The sequence below is a fragment of the Oncorhynchus kisutch genome, linkage group LG13, assembly GCF_002021735.2.
Source record: "Oncorhynchus kisutch isolate 150728-3 linkage group LG13, Okis_V2, whole genome shotgun sequence".
In the NCBI taxonomy this organism is placed as follows: domain Eukaryota; kingdom Metazoa; phylum Chordata; class Actinopteri; order Salmoniformes; family Salmonidae; genus Oncorhynchus; species Oncorhynchus kisutch.
This window is the reverse complement of record NC_034186.2, coordinates 31,871,477-31,888,988: the sequence shown is the minus strand read 5'-3', so window position 1 is coordinate 31,888,988 and position 17,512 is coordinate 31,871,477. Positions and strand designations below refer to the sequence as shown.

Here is a 17,512-nt window from a genome sequence, read left to right as displayed (position 1 = left end):
GATCCTATTGTTGCAGAGGGGAGAGAGCGGAGACAATCTAACCAGGAGATCCTATTGTTGCAGAGGGGAGAGAGAGGAGACAATCTAACCAAGATATCCTATTGTTCCAGAGGGGAGAGAGCAGAGACAATCTAACCAGGAGATCATATTGTTCCAGAGGGGAGAGAGCAGAGACAATCTAACCAGGAGATCCTATTGTTACAGAGGGGGGAGAGCAGAGACAATTTAACACGGAGATCCTATTGTTACAGAGGGGAGAGAGAAGAGACAATCTAACCAGGAGACCCTACTGTTCCAGAGGGAGAGAGCAGAGAAAATCTAACCAGGAGATCCTATTGTGCAGAGGGGAGAGAGAGGAGACAATATAACCAGGAGATCGTATTGTTCCAGAGGGGAGAGAGCAGAGACAATATAACCAGGAGATCCTATTGTTGCAGAGAAGAGAGAGCAGAGACAATCTAACCAGGAGATCAATTGTTGCAGAGGGGAGAGAGCAGAGACAGTCTAACCAGGAGATATTATTGTTCCAGTGGGGAGAGAGCAGAGACAATCTAACCAGGAGATCCTATTGTTGCAGAGGGGAGAGAGCAGAGACAATCTAACCAGGAGATCCTATTGTTACAGATGGGAGAGAGAGCAGAGACAATCTAACCAGGAGATCCTATTGTTACAGAGGGGAGAGAGAGGAGACAATCTAACCAGGAGACGCTACTGTTCCAGAGGGGAGAGAGCAGAGAAAATCGAACCAGGAGATCCTATTGTTGCAGAGGGCAGAGAGCAGAGACAATATACAAGGAGATCCTATTGTTGCAGAAGGGAGAGAGCAGAGACAATCTAACCAGGAGATCGTATTCTTCCAGAGGGGAGAGAGCAGAGACAATATAACCAGGTTATCCTATTGTTGCATAGAAGAGAGAGAGGAGACAATCTAACCAGGAGATCCTATTGTTCCAGAGGGGAGAGAGCAGAGACAATCTAACCAGGAGTTCCTTATTGTTGCAGAGGGGAGAGAGATGAGACAATCTAACCAGGAGATCCTATTGTTGCAGAGGGGGAGAGAGCGGAGACAATCTAACCAGGAGATCCTATTGTTGCAGAGGGGAGAGAGAGGAGACAATCTAACCAAGATATCCTATTGTTCCAGAGGGGAGAGAGCAGAGACAATCTAACCAGGAGATCATATTGTTCCAGAGGGGAGAGAGCAGAGACAATCTAACCAGGAGATCCTATTGTTACAGAGGGGAGAGAGCAGAGACAATTTAACACGGAGATCATATTGTTACAGAGGGGAGAGAGAAGAGACAATCTAACCAGGAGACCCTACTGTTCCAGAGGGGAGGAGAGCAGAGACAATCTAACCAGGAGATCCTATTGTTGCAGAGGGAGAGAGCGGAGAAATCTAACCAGGAGATCCTATTGTTGCAGAGGGGAGAGAGAGGAGACAATATAACCAGGAGATCGTATTGTTCCAGAGGGGAGAGAGCGGAGAAAATCTAACAGGAGATCCTATTGTGCAGAGGGGAGAGAGAGGAGACAATATAACCAGGAGATCGTATTGTTCCAGAGGGGAGAGAGCAGAGACAATATAACCAGGAGATCCTATTGTTGCAGAGAAGAGAGAGAGGAGACAATCTAACCAGGAGATCCTATTGTTGCAGAGGGGAGAGAGCAGAGACAATCTAACCAGGAGATCAAATTGTTGCAGAGGGGAGAGAGCAGAGACAGTCTAACCAGGAGATATTATTGTTCCAGTGGGGAGAGAGCAGAGACAATCTAACCAGGAGATCCTATTGTTGCAGAGGGGAGAGAGCAGAGACAATCTAACCAGGAGATCCTATTGTTACAGATGGGAGAGAGCAGAGACAATCTAACCAGGAGATCCTATTGTTACAGAGGGGAGAGAGAGGAGACAATCTAACCAGGAGACGCTACTGTTCCAGAGGGGAGAGAGCAGAGAAAATCGAACCAGGAGATCCTATTGTTGCAGAGGGCAGAGAGCAGAGACAATATAACAAGGAGATCCTATTGTTGCAGAAGGGAGAGAGCAGAGACAATCTAACCAGGAGATCGTATTCTTCCAGAGGGGAGAGAGCAGAGACAATATAACCAGGTTATCCTATTGTTGCATAGAAGAGAGAGAGGAGACAATCTAACCAGGAGATCCTATTGTTCCAGAGGGGAGAGAGCAGAGACAATCTAACCAGGAGATCCTATTGTTGCAGAGGGGAGAGAGATGAGACAATCTAACCAGGAGATCCTATTGTTGCAGAGGGGAGAGAGCGGAGACAATCTAACCAGGAGATCCTATTGTTGCAGAGGGGAGAGAGAGGAGACAATCTAACCAAGATATCCTATTGTTCCAGAGGGGAGAGAGCAGAGACAATCTAACCAGGAGATCATATTGTTCCAGAGGGGAGAGAGCAGAGACAATCTAACCAGGAGATCCTATTGTTACAGAGGGGAGAGAGCAGAGACAATTTAACACGGAGATCATATTGTTACAGAGGGGAGAGAGAAGAGACAATCTAACCAGGAGACCCTACTGTTCCAGAGGGGAGAGAGCAGAGAAAATCTAATCAGGAGATCCAATTGTTGCAGAGAGGAGAAAGCAGAGGCAATCTATCCAGGAAATCTTCGTGTTGCAGAGGGGAGAGAGCAGAGAAAATCTAACCAGGATATCCTATTATTCCAGAGGGGAGAGAGCAGAGACAGTCTAACCAGGAGATATTATTGTTCCAGAGGGGAGAGAGCAGAGACAATCTAACCAGGAGATCCTATTGTTGCAGAGGGGAGAGAGCAGAGACAATCTAACCAGGAGATCCTATTGTTACAGATGGGAGAGAGCAGAGACAATCTAACCAGGAGATCCTATTGTTACAGAGGGGAGAGAGAGGAGACAATCTAACCAGGAGACGCTACTGTTCCAGAGGGGAGAGAGCAGAGAAAATTGAACCAGGAGATCCTATTGTTGCAGAGGGCAGAGAGCAGAGACAATATAACAATGAGATCCTATTGTTGCAGAAGGGAGAGAGCAGAGACAATCTAACCAGGAGATCGTATTCTTCCAGAGGGGAGAGAGCAGAGACAATATAACCAGGTTATCCTATTGTTGCATAGAAGAGAGAGAGGAGACAATCTAACCAGGAGATCCTATTGTTCCAGAGGGGAGAGAGCAGAGACAATCTAACCAGGAGATCCTATTGTTGCAGAGGGGAGAGAGATGAGACAATCTAACCAGGAGATCCTATTGTTGCAGAGGGGAGAGAGCGGAGACAATCTAACCAGGAGATCCTATTGTTGCAGAGGGGAGAGAGAGGAGACAATCTAACCAAGATATCCTATTGTTCCAGAGGGGAGAGAGCAGAGACAATCTAACCAGGAGATCATATTGTTCCAGAGGGGAGAGAGCAGAGACAATCTAACCAGGAGATCCTATTGTTACAGAGGGGGGAGAGCAGAGACAATTTAACACGGAGATCCTATTGTTACAGAGGGGAGAGAGAAGAGACAATCTAACCAGGAGACCCTACTGTTCCAGAGGGGAGAGAGCAGAGAAAATCTAACCAGGAGATCCTATTGTGCAGAGGGGAGAGAGAGGAGACAATATAACCAGGAGATCGTATTGTTCCAGAGGGGAGAGAGCAGAGACAATATAACCAGGAGATCCTATTGTTGCAGAGAAGAGAGAGAGGAGACAATCTAACCAGGAGATCCTATTGTTGCAGAGGGGAGAGAGCAGAGACAATCTAACCAGGAGATCAAATTGTTGCAGAGGGGAGAGAGCAGAGACAGTCTAACCAGGAGATATTATTGTTCCAGTGGGGAGAGAGCAGAGACAATCTAACCAGGAGATCCTATTGTTGCAGAGGGGAGAGAGCAGAGACAATCTAACCAGGAGATCCTATTGTTACAGATGGGAGAGAGCAGAGACAATCTAACCAGGAGATCCTATTGTTACAGAGGGGGAGAGAGAGGAGACAATCTAACCAGGAGACGCTACTGTTCCAGAGGGGAGAGAGCAGAGAAAATCGAACCAGGAGATCCTATTGTTGCAGAGGGCAGAGAGCAGAGACAATATAACAAGGAGATCCTATTGTTGCAGAAGGGAGAGAGCAGAGACAATCTAACCAGGAGATCGTATTCTTCCAGAGGGGAGAGAGCAGAGACAATATAACCAGGTTATCCTATTGTTGCATAGAAGAGAGAGAGGAGACAATCTAACCAGGAGATCCTATTGTTCCAGAGGGGAGAGAGCAGAGACAATATAACCAGGAGATCCTATTGTTGCAGAGAAGAGAGAGCAGAGACAATCTAACCAGGAGATCAAATTGTTGCAGAGGGGAGAGAGCAGAGACAGTCTAACCAGGAGATATTATTGTTCCAGTGGGGAGAGAGCAGAGACAATCTAACCAGGAGATCCTATTGTTGCAGAGGGGAGAGAGCAGAGACAATCTAACCAGGAGATCCTATTGTTACAGATGGGAGAGAGCAGAGACAATCTAACCAGGAGATCCTATTGTTGCATAGAAGAGAGAGAGGAGACAATCTAACCAGGAGATCCTATTGTTCCAGAGGGGAGAGAGCAGAGACAATCTAACCAGGAGATCCTATTGTTGCAGAGGGGAGAGAGATGAGACAATCTAACCAGGAGATCCTATTGTTGCAGAGGGGAGAGAGCGGAGACAATCTAACCAGGAGACGCTACTGTTCCAGAGGGGAGAGAGCAGAGAAAATCGAACCAGGAGATCCTATTGTTGCAGAGGGCAGAGAGCAGAGACAATATAACAAGGAGATCCTATTGTTGCAGAAGGGAGAGAGCAGAGACAATCTAACCAGGAGATCGTATTCTTCCAGAGGGGAGAGAGCAGAGACAATATAACCAGGTTATCCTATTGTTGCATAGAAGAGAGAGAGGAGACAATCTAACCAGGAGATCCTATTGTTCCAGAGGGGAGAGAGCAGAGACAATCTAACCAGGAGATCCTATTGTTGCAGAGGGGAGAGAGATGAGACAATCTAACCAGGAGATCCTATTGTTGCAGAGGGGAGAGAGCGGAGACAATCTAACCAGGAGATCCTATTGTTGCAGAGGGGAGAGAGAGGAGACAATCTAACCAAGATATCCTATTGTTCCAGAGGGGAGAGAGCAGAGACAATCTAACCAGGAGATCATATTGTTCCAGAGGGGAGAGAGCAGAGACAATCTAACCAGGAGATCCTATTGTTACAGAGGGGAGAGAGCAGAGACAATTTAACACGGAGATCATATTGTTACAGAGGGGAGAGAGAAGAGACAATCTAACCAGGAGACCCTACTGTTCCAGAGGGGAGAGAGCAGAGACAATCTAACCAGGAGATCCTATTGTTGCAGAGGGGAGAGAGCGGAGAAAATCTAACCAGGAGATCCTATTGTTGCAGAGGGGAGAGAGAGGAGACAATATAACCAGGAGATCGTATTGTTCCAGAGGGGAGAGAGCGGAGAAAATCTAACCAGGAGATCCTATTGTGCAGAGGGGAGAGAGAGGAGACAATATAACCAGGAGATCGTATTGTTCCAGAGGGGAGAGAGCAGAGACAATATAACCAGGAGATCCTATTGTTGCAGAGAAGAGAGAGAGGAGACAATCTAACCAGGAGATCCTATTGTTGCAGAGGGGAGAGAGCAGAGACAATCTAACCAGGAGATCAAATTGTTGCAGAGGGGAGAGAGCAGAGACAGTCTAACCAGGAGATATTATTGTTCCAGTGGGGAGAGAGCAGAGACAATCTAACCAGGAGATCCTATTGTTGCAGAGGGGAGAGAGCAGAGACAATCTAACCAGGAGATCCTATTGTTACAGATGGGAGAGAGCAGAGACAATCTAACCAGGAGATCCTATTGTTACAGAGGGGAGAGAGAGGAGACAATCTAACCAGGAGACGCTACTGTTCCAGAGGGGAGAGAGCAGAGAAAATCGAACCAGGAGATCCTATTGTTGCAGAGGGCAGAGAGCAGAGACAATATAACAAGGAGATCCTATTGTTGCAGAAGGGAGAGAGCAGAGACAATCTAACCAGGAGATCGTATTCTTCCAGAGGGGAGAGAGCAGAGACAATATAACCAGGTTATCCTATTGTTGCATAGAAGAGAGAGAGGAGACAATCTAACCAGGAGATCCTATTGTTCCAGAGGGGAGAGAGCAGAGACAATCTAACCAGGATATCCTATTGTTGCAGAGGGGAGAGAGATGAGACAATCTAACCAGGAGATCCTATTGTTGCAGAGGGGAGAGAGCGGAGACAATCTAACCAGGAGATCCTATTGTTGCAGAGGGGAGAGAGAGGAGACAATCTAACCAAGATATCCTATTGTTCCAGAGGGGAGAGAGCAGAGACAATCTAACCAGGAGATCATATTGTTCCAGAGGGGAGAGAGCAGAGACAATCTAACCAGGAGATCCTATTGTTACAGAGGGGAGAGAGCAGAGACAATTTAACACGGAGATCATATTGTTACAGAGGGGAGAGAGAAGAGACAATCTAACCAGGAGACCCTACTGTTCCAGAGGGGAGAGAGCAGAGAAAATCTAATCAGGAGATCCAATTGTTGCAGAGAGGAGAAAGCAGAGGCAATCTATCCAGGAAATCTTCGTGTTGCAGAGGGGAGAGAGCAGAGAAAATCTAACCAGGATATCCTATTATTCCAGAGGGGAGAGAGCAGAGACAGTCTAACCAGGAGATATTATTGTTCCAGAGGGGAGAGAGCAGAGACAATCTAACCAGGAGATCCTATTGTTGCAGAGGGGAGAGAGCAGAGACAATCTAACCAGGAGATCCTATTGTTACAGATGGGAGAGAGCAGAGACAATCTAACCAGGAGATCCTATTGTTACAGAGGGGAGAGAGAGGAGACAATCTAACCAGGAGACGCTACTGTTCCAGAGGGGAGAGAGCAGAGAAAATTGAACCAGGAGATCCTATTGTTGCAGAGGGCAGAGAGCAGAGACAATATAACAATGAGATCCTATTGTTGCAGAAGGGAGAGAGCAGAGACAATCTAACCAGGAGATCGTATTCTTCCAGAGGGGAGAGAGCAGAGACAATATAACCAGGTTATCCTATTGTTGCATAGAAGAGAGAGAGGAGACAATCTAACCAGGAGATCCTATTGTTCCAGAGGGGAGAGAGCAGAGACAATCTAACCAGGAGATCCTATTGTTGCAGAGGGGAGAGAGATGAGACAATCTAACCAGGAGATCCTATTGTTGCAGAGGGGAGAGAGCGGAGACAATCTAACCAGGAGATCCTATTGTTGCAGAGGGGAGAGAGAGGAGACAATCTAACCAAGATATCCTATTGTTCCAGAGGGGAGAGAGCAGAGACAATCTAACCAGGAGATCATATTGTTCCAGAGGGGAGAGAGCAGAGACAATCTAACCAGGAGATCCTATTGTTACAGAGGGGGGAGAGCAGAGACAATTTAACACGGAGATCCTATTGTTACAGAGGGGAGAGAGAAGAGACAATCTAACCAGGAGACCCTACTGTTCCAGAGGGGAGAGAGCAGAGAAAATCTAACCAGGAGATCCTATTGTGCAGAGGGGAGAGAGAGGAGACAATATAACCAGGAGATCGTATTGTTCCAGAGGGGAGAGAGCAGAGACAATATAACCAGGAGATCCTATTGTTGCAGAGAAGAGAGAGAGGAGACAATCTAACCAGGAGATCCTATTGTTGCAGAGGGGAGAGAGCAGAGACAATCTAACCAGGAGATCAAATTGTTGCAGAGGGGAGAGAGCAGAGACAGTCTAACCAGGAGATATTATTGTTCCAGTGGGGAGAGAGCAGAGACAATCTAACCAGGAGATCCTATTGTTGCAGAGGGGAGAGAGCAGAGACAATCTAACCAGGAGATCCTATTGTTACAGATGGGAGAGAGCAGAGACAATCTAACCAGGAGATCCTATTGTTACAGAGGGGAGAGAGAGGAGACAATCTAACCAGGAGACGCTACTGTTCCAGAGGGGAGAGAGCAGAGAAAATCGAACCAGGAGATCCTATTGTTGCAGAGGGCAGAGAGCAGAGACAATATAACAAGGAGATCCTATTGTTGCAGAAGGGAGAGAACAGAGACAATCTAACCAGGAGATCGTATTCTTCCAGAGGGGAGAGAGCAGAGACAATATAACCAGGTTATCCTATTGTTGCATAGAAGAGAGAGAGGAGACAATCTAACCAGGAGATCCTATTGTTCCAGAGGGGAGAGAGCAGAGACAATCTAACCAGGAGATCCTATTGTTGCAGAGGGGAGAGAGATGAGACAATCTAACCAGGAGATCCTATTGTTGCAGAGGGGAGAGAGCGGAGACAATCTAACCAGGAGATCCTATTGTTGCAGAGGGGAGAGAGAGGAGACAATCTAACCAAGATATCCTATTGTTCCAGAGGGGAGAGAGCAGAGACAATCTAACCAGGAGATCATATTGTTCCAGAGGGGAGAGAGCAGAGACAATCTAACCAGGAGATCCTATTGTTACAGAGGGGAGAGAGCAGAGACAATTTAACACGGAGATCATATTGTTACAGAGGGGAGAGAGAAGAGACAATCTAACCAGGAGACCCTACTGTTCCAGAGGGGAGAGAGCAGAGAAAATCTAATCAGGAGATCCAATTGTTGCAGAGAGGAGAAAGCAGAGGCAATCTATCCAGGAAATCTTCGTGTTGCAGAGGGGAGAGAGCAGAGAAAATCTAACCAGGATATCCTATTATTCCAGAGGGGAGAGAGCAGAGACAGTCTAACCAGGAGATATTATTGTTCCAGAGGGGAGAGAGCAGAGACAATCTAACCAGGAGATCCTATTGTTGCAGAGGGGAGAGAGCAGAGACAATCTAACCAGGAGATCCTATTGTTACAGATGGGAGAGAGCAGAGACAATCTAACCAGGAGATCCTATTGTTACAGAGGGGAGAGAGAGGAGACAATCTAACCAGGAGACGCTACTGTTCCAGAGGGGAGAGAGCAGAGAAAATTGAACCAGGAGATCCTATTGTTGCAGAGGGCAGAGAGCAGAGACAATATAACAATGAGATCCTATTGTTGCAGAAGGGAGAGAGCAGAGACAATCTAACCAGGAGATCGTATTCTTCCAGAGGGGAGAGAGCAGAGACAATATAACCAGGTTATCCTATTGTTGCATAGAAGAGAGAGAGGAGACAATCTAACCAGGAGATCCTATTGTTCCAGAGGGGAGAGAGCAGAGACAATCTAACCAGGAGATCCTATTGTTGCAGAGGGGAGAGAGATGAGACAATCTAACCAGGAGATCCTATTGTTGCAGAGGGGAGAGAGCGGAGACAATCTAACCAGGAGATCCTATTGTTGCAGAGGGGAGAGAGAGGAGACAATCTAACCAAGATATCCTATTGTTCCAGAGGGGAGAGAGCAGAGACAATCTAACCAGGAGATCATATTGTTCCAGAGGGGAGAGAGCAGAGACAATCTAACCAGGAGATCCTATTGTTACAGAGGGGGGAGAGCAGAGACAATTTAACACGGAGATCCTATTGTTACAGAGGGGAGAGAGAAGAGACAATCTAACCAGGAGACCCTACTGTTCCAGAGGGGAGAGAGCAGAGAAAATCTAATCAGGAGATCCAATTGTTGCAGAGAGGAGAGAGCAGAGGCAATCTATCCAGGAAATCTTTGTGTTGCAGAGGGGAGAGAGCAGAGAAAATCTAACCAGGATATCCTATTATTCCAGAGGGGAGAGAGCAGAAACAATCTAAACAGGATATCCTATTGTTCCAGAGGGGAGTCAGCAGAGACAATCGAACCGGGAGATCCAATTGTTGCAGAGGGGAGAGAGCAGAGACAATATAACCAGGAGATCCTATTGTTGCAGAAGGGAGAGAGCAGAGACAATCTAACCAGGAGATCCTATTGTTGCAGAGGAGAGAGAGCAGAGACAATCTAGCCAGTCTACCCTATTGTTGCGGAGGGGAGAGAGCAGAGACAATATAACCAGGAGATCATATTGTTGCAGAAGGGAGAGAGCAGAGACAATCTAACTAGGAGATCGTATTGTTCCAGAGGGGAGAGAGCAGAGACAATCTAACCAGGAGATCCTATTGTTGCAGAGAAGAGAGAGAGGAGACAATCTAACCAGGAGATCCTATTGTTGCAGAGGGGAGAGAGCAGAGACAATCTAGCCAGTCTACCCTATTGTTTCAGAGGGGAGAGAGCAGAGACAATCTAACCAGGAGATCCTATTGTTGCAGAGGGGAGAGAGCAGAGACAATCTAGCCAGTCTACCCTATTGTTTCAGAGGGGAGAGAGCAGAAGAGACAATCTAACCAGGAGATCCTATTGTTACAGAGGGGAGAGAACAGAAGAGACAATCTAACCAGGAGATCCTATTGTTACAGAGGGGAGAGAGAGGAGACAATCTAAATAGGAGACCCTACTGTTCCAGAGGGGAGAGAGCAGAGACAATCTAACCAGGAGATCCTATTGTTGCAGAGAGGAGAGAGCAGAGACAATATAACAAGGAGATCCTATTGGTCCAGCGGGGAAAGAGCAGAGACAATCTAACCAGGAGATCCTATTGTTGCAGACAGGAGAGATCAGAGACAATATAACAAGGAGATCCTATTGTTCCAGAGGGGAGAGAGCAGAGTCAATCTAACCAGGAGATCCTATGGTGCAGAGGGGAGAGAGCAGAGACAATCTAGCCAGTCTACCCTATTGTTTCAGAGGGGAGAGAGCAGAGACAATCTAACCAGGAGATCCTATTGTTACAGAGGGGAGAGAACAGAAGAGACAATCTAACCAGGAGATCCTATTGTTACAGAGGGGAGAGAGAGGAGACAATCTAACCAGGAGAACCTACTGTTCCAGAGGGGAGAGAGCAGAGACAATCTAACCAGGAGATCCTATTGTTGCAGAGAGGAGAGAGCAGAGACAATATAACAAGGAGATCCTATTGTTCCAGAGGGGAGAGAGCAGAGACAATATAACCAGGAGATATTATTGTTGCAGAGAAGAGAGAGAGGAGACAATCTAACCAGGAGATCCTATTGTTGCAGAGGGGAGAGAGCAGAGACAATCTAACCAGGAGATCCAATTGTTGCAGAGTGGAGAGAGCAGAGACAATATAACCAGGAGATCCTATTGTTGCAGAAGGGAGAGAGAGGAGACCATCTAACCAGGAGATCCTATTGTTCCAGAGGGGAGAGAGCAGAGACAATCTAACCAGGAGATCCTATTGTTGCAGAGGGGAGAGAGCAGAGACAATCTAACCAGGAGATCCTATTGTTGCAGAGGAGAGAGAGCAGAGACAATCTAACCAGTCTACCCTATTGTTTCAGAGGGGAGAGAGCAGAGACAATCTAACCAGGAGATGCTATTGTTACAGAGTGGAGAGAGCAGAAGAGACAATCTAACTTGGAGATCCAATTGTTACAGAGGGGAGAGAGAGGAGACAATCTAACCAGGAGATCCTATTGTTGCAGAATGGAGAGAGCAGAGACAATCTAACCAGGAGATCCTACTGTTCCAGAGGGGAGAGAACAGATATGTTCTATGGCCTCACCTATGGTGTCAGGCAGATGCTGCAGCATGTTGGAGGAGAGTAGGAGGTCCTCCAGGCACTCACAGCCAGAGATGTCAGTGTCCAGGCTTTCAATCCTGTTTTTAGCCAGGTCTAGGTAGCGCAGCTGCCTCAGCTTCCCTATACACTTCAGCAGAAGGGGAGGGAGAGACATGGAGAGATGGATGTTAGAGCGGTTGAAGAGAGTGAGAGACAGAGAGAGAGCGACACAGAGAGAGAGAGAGAGGGGGGGAGAGAGACAGACAGACAGAGAGAGATTGAGAGACAGAGAGACAGACAGAGAGAGAGAGAGAGAGAGAGACAGAGAGAGACAGAGAGAGAGAGAGACAGAGAGAGAGAGAGACAGAGAGTGAGACAGAGAGAGAGAGAGAGACAGAGAGAGAGACAGAGAGAGAGACAGAGAGAGACAGAGAGAGAGACAGAGAGAGACAGAGACAGAGAGAGACAGAGAGACAGAGAGAGACAGAGACAGAGAGAGAGAGACAGAGAGAGAGACAGAGAGAGAGAGAGACAGAGAGAGACAGAGAGAGAGACAGAGAGACAGAGAGAGACAGAGACAGAGAGAGACAGAGAGAGACAGAGAGAGAGAGAGAGAGAGAGAGAGAGAGAGAGAGAGCGTTGCCATTGTTCCAACATGTGGGTTTGAGGGAACTGTCTTGCAAGAGTTTCCCTATGGTAGTGTGTCACAACCGCCATCTACAGACTTCATCAGGGCCAATGACAAATGAAACAGACAGATAGTGACTGGAGGTGGTAGTGAAGGGCTGTAGGCCTACCCCAGGTATCTTCTGCAGAGAGTTGTTGTCCATCCACAGCTCCTTTAGGTTATGGATCTGCTCCAGGACTTCAGGCTGAAACACCAAAGACACACAACATCCTGTAGCTGTCTAGAACAACCAGCAGCAGGAGGGCTGTACCTTAAAAAATAGCCCAGAAACTAGGGCAGAGACATAAGAAAGCCCTGGCAACTTGGAGTCAGGGCAGGGTGAGGAGTTGCATTTCATTTATCATCATGGTAAAGGAAGTGGGATTTTAACACCAACAATATAAGAAGTGAATAATCTCAATCCACAACACCAATGGGGGTAATTACAAAAGTAGGGATGTCAATGACGGCATATGCACACAGAGTGGTGCAAGGTTACGATCCTCAGTCGCTCCTCCAGATGTATTCTAGAATCATCTCACGTTCCGTATTCTATAATGGGAAAGGTGTGTTTGAATCGCTGCACGGGCCACAGAGTGGGGTAATGAATGAATGGAGCTCTGTGAGTGATTGTATTCGATACAGGCCTGTGTGGAGAGGCCTGGCCAGACTGTGTGTGTCTCTCTGGAGTAAAGGTTATACCCGACTATGTGTAAATGACTCCATTAGGCCAACCTGAGAGACTAAGTGACAGACCCCACAGTCCTTCATGCTGCCCAAATCAATTCCAATCTCTCTCATCTAGGTGTTTCATGCATTTCTTTCCCCAGCATGGTGTGGCATCATTGGTGTGGCAGTCAATAAGGACTCCAAATAGTATTGTGGACTATTTTCTATTTACACTATTTCTGATTGTTATTTCTGACAGCTTTTTTCTCATAGTTGTGAGGGTAGCTACAGTATCTTGTGTGTTTTCTGAAAAAGTAGTGATGTTTTATTAAGTTTGCCAAGGGCATTCTCCTAAAAAAAAATGGTATGTGCTAGCTTCAGTGACAGAATTTGTGAGCGAAGTTAACAGAATCTCAGCATGGAAGCAGCCAGAACCCAACAACAACAAAAACAGGAGGTACACAAACACTTTCTCAAAAATAATAGAAATTCCTACAGTATCATTTGAGACGTTACAACATAGCAATCTAAATCAGACTGATGCAATGCATATTCTATTATCTGCTCAAAAAAATTACAATTTAGAGTAAACTCCCCCAAAAAATGAAGTTTCCGTCCCACTAAGGGTATAAAGAAGGTCATTGGGTAATGGATGCGGTGCTAAAAATGTCCCATGTAGTCGCTGTGTCCCCTAACTGCCCACTACCCTCCCAAAACATCACACACAATCTCCAAATCCCTCATTGAAATCTTGGAGTGTTGTGTGTAGTATGACTCATGAATCCATAACTCACTATCTACAGTAGAGCTGGAGTCAGTACAGTAGCACCACACTATTTTACTTGTAAGTTCAGCGTTAATGAGAAACAAAGAGAAGGGTTGGCATGGTGGACTGTGTTGGCACCTCTACCATGCCTCCTGTTCTCTCCGGATGGAGATTAAACACTTGGATGGTGCTCAGTGCCATGGAGCTTCCTGTGCAGAGGCATGTCCTCTTGTCTGTCTTTGAAGCGCTGCGATGTCATTTCCTCTCTGCTGATGACATCCACTGCTCTGCTCTACCCCGGCCCTCCAAGCACCGGCATCTGCATCCCCCCTCCCCCTTCCCCTTCTCCAGGCAGGGACTTTAATTAGGAAACTTTCCTCACTCTCTGCCTGTGACACACAGGACTCAGCATCTGCTCGTGGCTCAGCTGGGCCCACATGTGCTGAGGTCATTGTTTGGTTTCGTCACATGACAATGCCTCTGAAGTTGCAGACGTTTTCACATCTGCAGCTTCTGCATGCGTTTAGCCTAGAGCAAGAAGGACAATGTTTTCAGTCTCATTCATATCAATGAGCTGCTTGTGCTGAATGCACATAAGGTGCATAAGATAAGGTCTTCTGAATCCTGGTCTTATACATGTAAATGTTTGCAGTTTAGTAAAACCGAGTAGAAGACTGATTGCCACTAAAATAAGGCATGAGCTGAAATCAGAGCTTTCATAGAGCTTCTGGTTCAGCCAACCTGTTAGAAGCTCTGTTGATTCTGAATTACATTCCAGAGCTTAGTTAAATTAAGGGGAAAGGTGTCTGCCTCTACAAAGAAATACCAATAAACCAGGACGGAATTCTGGAAAAAAATCCATGAATTCTCTGTGCTGAAAAACACTGATAGAATAATCTAACATTCGCCACAGAAACCATCAGCTGAAGAAATGCAATAGGCATGTTGGCACAAAGTATGGGGCAGACAACAGCTTAAGGAATGCGAGAAAATGCATTATATTTTCCCTGGGCTTCGAAATCAGCAGGCAATAAAGCTAGACTACAGGATTCTATTTGAGGGGAATTGAGATGCAATTGGCAATGTTGCTCACACTATCAGCAAAAAGCAACAGGAGTCCTTGAATGGGGAAGGGATAGGACAAGAGAGGCCATAAGTGGAGGGAGGAAGGCTTGTATTTAAGTAGGACACACAGATTGTGAGTTCAGACTATAGCACCAGGAAGAGTTGATGGGCACTCTCTCTCTCTGCAGTAACTTGGGGGCTTCAGCAAAGCATGCTTATCACAATGCCAAACCATCTGCTCCCTTGGAACGGGCTGTGCAAAATATGCCTTTTCCTCACTTCCCAAGGACAAAGTCCTGGAAATACTAAAGGTACATCAGACGTGACAGAAAGTATAGACGAGAGGTTCCCAAACTTTTTTGGCCCGCGACCCCATTTTGAGATTAAACATTTTTCGTGACTCCATCATGTAAACAAAGTGACGTAATCAACGGCCAATGTTTACTTTTTTAAATTGGGGTTATGACAGTCTATTACAAATCAGTCTGACAGTACTTTTGACAGTATTTCAATCTGAAGGAAGTATGTTTTGAAGTGACTGAAATGCATCAGAAAGGTCATGGGAAGTTCAGAAGACCATCAGGTAATAATTTTGTACGATCTTGATATTATTTTCCCCCCAGTCTGATTTAGTGCCTGGTCTTGTCCACTCTGTTCTAATAAGTCCTGCGTGGCTTATGGGCTTTGCAGGGAAACAGAAGACACATACGTGTCTTAGAGTCTTATCTTTCAGTGATGGGGTCATAATATTTTCTAGTTTAAACTGTTCAAAAAAATGGAGCCATTTTTAGGAAGAAAACAGAAACAGCTCTGTTTAATACATCTAGCGGCTACCGGCTATGAAGCAAGTTCAATCTTTTTTATTTCACTTCAGAGTTTCTCTCACAACCCTATTTTCAAATAAGGCGACCCCACATGGGGTTGCGACCCCTCGTTTGAGAAACGCTGGTTCAGATCTACAACCAACTCCAAACAGAAAAATGCTCTTATGTTTAAAATTCCATGGTTGGAAAATATCACCCAGTCATTCTGAGATGGGTTTGTGTGCCTGTTAATCTTGACCTTGAGTGAGGAGGAGGCAGGTGCTGCCGTGTGCATAGTGAGTGTGTTCCATCGCCACAGTGAGTCACAGAGGGGTCCGTGGAGGCAGCCCAGCCCTCAGTCTAACAGCACATTTAGACATGCACAATTAAGGCATCAGTGGGACCTGTGGCACAGAGCATGTCATGCATGGCATCACCCAGCAGCTCTCCCAGGGGCTCCGCAGTCCCAGCACAGTGTGTGATCATGTTAACCAAGGATGACTTGAAAAGTTACGCACTTGAAAAGCCTCCCTCCCTCCCTGAGCATTCTGCATCCACACACTTCATATTGCCCCATTTTAGATATCACATGGATTGTCGGTCAATAATCATGCAACATTTTAAACTAATCTCACAGTACCTCTCTAATGTACCAGCCATTTCCCATGGCACACTTGCTCGCATTCACATACACATGTACACACACAAACAGCGGGCGGAGGGAGCAGTGCTGGAGACGTAATGAGGGTGCAGAGCAGAGCGAGGGGGGCACGGCTCGTCTTCCAGGTCTGCTGGGTCATGGCTGCCTGTGTGGTGACAGCTGCTGTCCACGTGATTGCCGTCTTCAAAGGGTCTCTTTTCTTACCAGTTCAGTGAATTCATTGCTTCCCAAGTCTAATCGCTCCAGCTGTGACAGTCTGTGTATTGACCTGCAGCAAACAAGAGGGAAGAGCCTCAGATTCTGGCATAGAAACAAAGTCACCATTTAGAAAGGCCAATCACCAGCCAAACTCCTTCCCAAACAGGCCTCCTGCAACTCTGTCATCGCAGAGGGGACGCCGTGCTTGCCAGATATCCCCACACATTCACATAATATTCACTACAAATATAAATAGCTAAAATCAAAACAATGCAGTTAGTTAATGATTAATATAACATGAAATGGCTTTCTCCATTGCACCATGCAACACCTCAAATTAAACTCTTTCATCCATGCAGTGTACACAATGCCAGCTGGAGAGAGCAATGTCAGAATGATTTCATCTAAGATGTATTGCACATCATTACTGGTTGTATTGGATTGCAGAGGACCTTTGTCTTGAGTGGTGCGCGTCCATTAGTAAAATCACTAAAGAGGATAGTCTGCCATGTATGTTTTATGTCAGGATATACAGCAGCTGGGCCATATAGTTCATTTCAATTATGATGTGAGAACAAACAGATCAGATCCCTCATGGCAGAATATCTCCCCAACCTTGATTACATATCAAAATCCTATTTGTAATCTATACCCTTCCTCTAGGATACACTTTCCCTCCAATGACTCTGTGATAACGTGACACACTCATTAACTGAATGAGGACATTACACTCATCTTCAAGGGGAAACATGTTTGAGTTGGTTTACGCAGATGAATAAACATCCCTTGCTGTGCCACATTAGAGGTGACAGAGGATGAGTGTACTTCATTTGATTCAATCTCTAGTGTGAGGGATGGGGGTAGGGTTATTGTTATGGTGGGATAAAAGTTGTTTTCAAATCAGACACCTGAGTGAGCCAGCATGCACTAACCAATGTGAGCAGTGTGTGTCTGTCTCTTGGGCACACAGCGCAACACTCTCCACTATGATAAATCACAACATCACTGGCTGCGCTCCACTAGCTACACACACACCAGTACACACACACTCCAACGTGGGGCCTTCTTCACATTTCATTTAGACATCAAATAACAAGACCACAGCACAGCGCCCCT

The 17,512-nt window shown here is 46.2% G+C and overlaps 1 protein-coding gene across 12 annotated transcripts in view; it reads right to left on the bottom strand.

The window, feature by feature from the left end:
• LOC109902980 (leucine-rich repeat-containing protein 7) overlaps positions 1-17,512 on the bottom strand; it is a 219,693-nt gene that overhangs the window by 74,718 nt on the left and 127,463 nt on the right. For all 12 annotated transcript variants that reach the window (XR_004202371.1, XM_031786022.1, XM_031786023.1 and 9 more), the window contains 3 exons: positions 16,403-16,466; positions 12,365-12,439; positions 11,571-11,715 (listed from right to left, as the gene is read on the bottom strand). Coding sequence is in view for 11 of the 12 variants with exons in the window: in XM_031786022.1 (XP_031641882.1) it covers positions 11,571-11,715; positions 12,365-12,439; positions 16,403-16,466 (284 nt within the window). In the remaining variant the exon portion in view is untranslated. The remainder of the gene's footprint in view (positions 1-11,570; positions 11,716-12,364; positions 12,440-16,402; positions 16,467-17,512) is intronic.